The 3845-nt window shown below is 40.2% G+C and overlaps 1 protein-coding gene across 6 annotated transcripts; it reads right to left on the reverse strand.

Annotated features, from left to right (window-relative positions):
* Positions 1–307: 307 nt before the first annotated feature.
* On the reverse strand, positions 308–3502 carry LOC105110395 (zinc-finger homeodomain protein 6). 6 transcript variants are annotated; one of them, XM_011005422.1, is made up of 3 exons: positions 2899–3502; positions 2468–2756; positions 308–2340 (listed from the first exon to the last, which is right to left on the reverse strand). In XM_011005422.1, exon 3 carries the CDS (start codon positions 1614–1616, stop codon positions 600–602), a length of 1017 nt encoding a protein of 338 aa, XP_011003724.1. In that variant the 5' UTR covers positions 1617–2340; positions 2468–2756; positions 2899–3502; the 3' UTR covers positions 308–599. The 6 variants fall into 6 exon arrangements, with proteins under 6 accessions (XP_011003724.1, XP_011003727.1, XP_011003726.1 ...); XM_011005425.1 differs by having other exon boundaries at positions 308–1741; positions 2128–2340; positions 2468–3502; XM_011005424.1 differs by having other exon boundaries at positions 308–1768; positions 2128–2340; positions 2468–3502.
* Positions 3503–3845: the final 343 nt, after the last annotated feature.

The following is a 3845-nucleotide window of genomic DNA, read 5'->3' on the forward strand; positions in this document are numbered from 1 at the left end:
TTAGGATTAGAATGGCCAGCCAGCTACTTCATCCTTGTGCCCTAAAATTACATCCGCTGGTTCCGGCTCTAAAAAGTACCTTAACGTTTAATTTTCTGGCAAGGTTCAAGGAATCTAATTTTGAGGGGCCATATGGAATACTAGTAAACATTACCTGCATACAATTCTAAGCACACGCAAGAAAATAAAAAATAAACAAAGGAAAAGCGAAAGAGGAAACATACATGGAAGTATGAAGCATGCCCTCCATGTTCATGATCATGCCCCAAAGATGTTTTATCTTTCTTTCCCCCCCTGTAGCTAGTGATGGCAAAGAAACAACTTGAAATATTTATTCTGTACTTCGAAAATGACATGCTTTGGCTGCCAAATCTTTTTCAAGGTATTGGTGATCACTGATCCGATTGTCTAAAGAAGAGCTCAAGTTCATGTTAATAAACAACATTACTTGGAACTTGAGGGAAAAAAATAGCAGTGAGTGCTAATCTATCTTCTCCTCTCTATTTGGTTATTCACACTAATCTAATTATTGGCTAGCTACATCTACCTTCATCTCCAGATAACAATAACAGTATTAATTTATAAGGGTTTGATTTCTCTTACGTTTGCTTCTTCTTCATGGCTTGTTTATTGTTGTGCATCCAAACTTTGAAAACTTTTCTCTTTACATCCACTTGGGAGCAAAACTGCTGCACCTCTTGCTCATCTTGCTTTTGTATCCTCCATCCCAACTTCTCAGCAAATTCCATCATCTTGTCCTTCTGTTCTTCGCTGAACCTTGTCCTAAACCTCTTTTTCGATATCAATGGCTGCACTGATGATTGCCCTTGCAAATCTGATTGATACATATTGAGATCTTCACTTGATGATTCTGCCGCAGCCCCGCCTCCGCCGCCAAAGCTCATCATCATCGGCGCAATTGGAGTGGTGTAAGTACTCAATGTGCCATGATGGCATCTCTGATGCGGATGAAGAGAAGCTGATTGTGGTGGAGCATGTGAAGTGACAAGTTGTTGAGGAAGCGGTAGTATATTTCTTTTGCCATTGCTGTTTTTGTAGCAAGTGCTATTGGCTACACATTGTGGCGCTCCGTCAATCTCTCTTCTGTGAAAACTCCTGTGACATTCACAAGCTGCACATTTGAAGGTTTCTGGGGTACCCTCCTCACCGCCAGGCATGAATTCTCCACATCCGTCCAAAACGTGTCCTCCCATGCTCGCCGCATGATTCTTCAAACATTCTCGATATCTTATTGATGCCGAAGATGCTGATGTTGGTGGTGGTGATCTCGAAATTGATCTACTTGGAGTTGGTGCTGTGTTGGTTGCACTTGTAGTTGCCACGGGGGTTATAGCTTGTGTTGGATCTGGAGTTAGGTCAAGATCTCTTGTGGGTTTGCAAGCTTGGTGTTGCGGATTCAATTGCTGCTGCTGTTGCGGCTGATAAAGAGATTGGTGCTCAAGGTCAAGGGTATGAGGCAATACTGTATCAGTGTGACGATGATCTCTTCTTGTAGGAGCAGAAGGGATTCTAGAGGAGGAATCTCTATTATTTGGTGGATTGTAATTCAAGGATCTTGGCATCACTCTTTCCTTATCTTGGCCTCTTAGTTCCATGTAACTTAATTGCTATCAAAACCCTGGACTCAAATCTTGATCTCAAACTGCCTTAAGACATGTTCTTGAAGCACTGCATATAATTAGCTTCCAGCCGATCGATCTCAAAATCACCATGGATCTTCCTGTGATAATTTGGAACCCTAATTCAGCTGGCCCATCCAATCCAAAGAGACAAACATGATGAAAGAACCAATCACTAGGAAGCAATTGAATAAGATTATTACTCTTTGCTCTCTTATTCTGATTTTGACGTTAACGGGTGCAAAACTCACGAACCCATTTCACTAATTTCATCTCTATTCCTAAAGACGTAAGCAAGTGATGGAGCAGTAGATATACTTATGATTAGATGACTTAAGAAGACATTAATATAAGAAAAACCCTACAAGCGAACAAAGTAAAGGGATTTTGAAACTCAAACAGAAGGGGGGGAAAAAGGCACTGTCTAGTCTAGTAGAGTAGTAAATAAATTGGGCCCCTATAAAATCACTCAATAACCAAGACTTACCTTGATAAATTAAGAAGTATAAACTTGAAGTAAGAAAGCTGTAATTGCACCACTAGAAGTGAACTTCATTCATAAGAGGGAGTGATAGATGCAGGAGATCAAAGGATCTTAATATTTTAATATTATGTGAGAAGAGAGTGTGTAAAGAGAACGAAGATGCCTTGGAGAGTTGGAGAGTTGTGTTTCCTAGCACCCCTTCCAATCCCATGAAATCTGTCAATCCAAGGAACAGGTCAGGTTGGTTTTGGGTTTTGTACTAAAAACAAAAACAGTTATTACAATTATAGAGACTGAAAACACTCGAGAGAAGAGAGAGAGGGAGGGAGGGAGGGATTCTTACAGTCTTGCTAGACAACCGACAAGGTCATGTTAGTTAACTCTCCCATAGCCTGCATACTGGTCCGGTTCCTAATTATTGCCTCTCCCCACTCTTTGGTTTTGTTTCTTGTTTATCTTCTCTTCTTTTCTCTCTTTGCAGCACCATCATACATGTGTGTGTATATATATTATCTGCAGAACCCTAAACCACCTCAAATCAATATTTGTTAATTTGTGTAAAACATCAAGGAAGAGAGAAGAAAAAGGTGCGGTCTTGACTTGACATCTGCTTTGGCTTGCCTGGAATCTTCCTGCAAGACGAGGAAAAGAAAAGCGGTTTCAGGTTTTGTGGGTGGCTAATTTAGCAAAAATCTGATTAGAGAATATCTTAAAGAAAGGATTAGCCTAAGATAATCAGTGAGCAAGAAAATGAGAGAGAGAGAGAGAATAAACCATAGTCCAATGAACTATCCACATTTTCTTCTTTTTTTGTTGAAGAGAATTATAGTGCGTGTACATGTGTATGTGAGAATGCTGGTCCACAACCCACAGCTACTTGTCCTTTAAGATGTGTCAGACTCTTTAGTTTTTTGTTTGTTCTGCGCCTGATATATCTGCAATCTCTGCAACTCCACTCTCTCTTGCTTTTCCTGACCAATGACTTTGGTCTTTCCCTCATCAAATCTTATTTCACATTTGCAATAGATGCTCTATGCTTCCTGCTCTCTCTCTCTCTCTCTCTCACGCACGCACTCACTATGGACACCATTTTGTGCTGTTGGTTGCTTTGTGGTCTTCTGTCACCTGAGCCAGTAATCCAAGTAATGAAGAGCCTCAGCACTTCAGTATTGGCTAGCTAGGTTACTGTATCATTTGACTCTTTCCTCTTTTCTCCTTTAGGTATTTATTCTGTTCTCTTCTGGTGTATCATCTATGATTTGCTATCTATAGCTAGGTTGCAGTTTCCCTATCACTCTCCAAGTTCTATTTTTTCCCTCTCTTCAAAACTGAAGCCTGCATTTATGGTCAATATTTTCTACCAAAAGTGGGCTGGACCCTTGATGCTAACATGTTACCTCTGAAATGTTAGGCCTCACGTTTAACTGATCCTGTGAGCTAAGCATGTACCAAAAGTCACTTAAACCCTCCCATCTTGAATTATTGCATCCGGACTTTCTTGATAGGGTTGCAGCTTCTCATAATGGATTTTGAAATGTTTATGCACCGACAGGGGTGGATAAAAGATAAAAGACAAGCTAATCAGAGAAATCAATCCTTAGTTATATTGAAATTAGGGAGAGCATGGAAGGATTAGTCACATTGGAGACTTTAAAGTATTGGAAAATAGGGGCTTCTAAAGGTCTAATCTAATCGTCGAATGAAATTAGATGCAATTTCTC

This window comes from Populus euphratica, unplaced genomic scaffold (assembly GCF_000495115.2).
Source record: "Populus euphratica unplaced genomic scaffold, PopEup_1.0 scaffold252.1, whole genome shotgun sequence".
NCBI classification, from domain to species: domain Eukaryota; kingdom Viridiplantae; phylum Streptophyta; class Magnoliopsida; order Malpighiales; family Salicaceae; genus Populus; species Populus euphratica.

Excerpts from the sequence above, each read along its gene's own strand:
- LOC105110395 (XM_011005422.1), bottom strand. The coding sequence starts at position 1,616 with ATGGAACTAAGAGGCCAAGATAAGGAAAGAGTGATGCCAAGATCCTTG.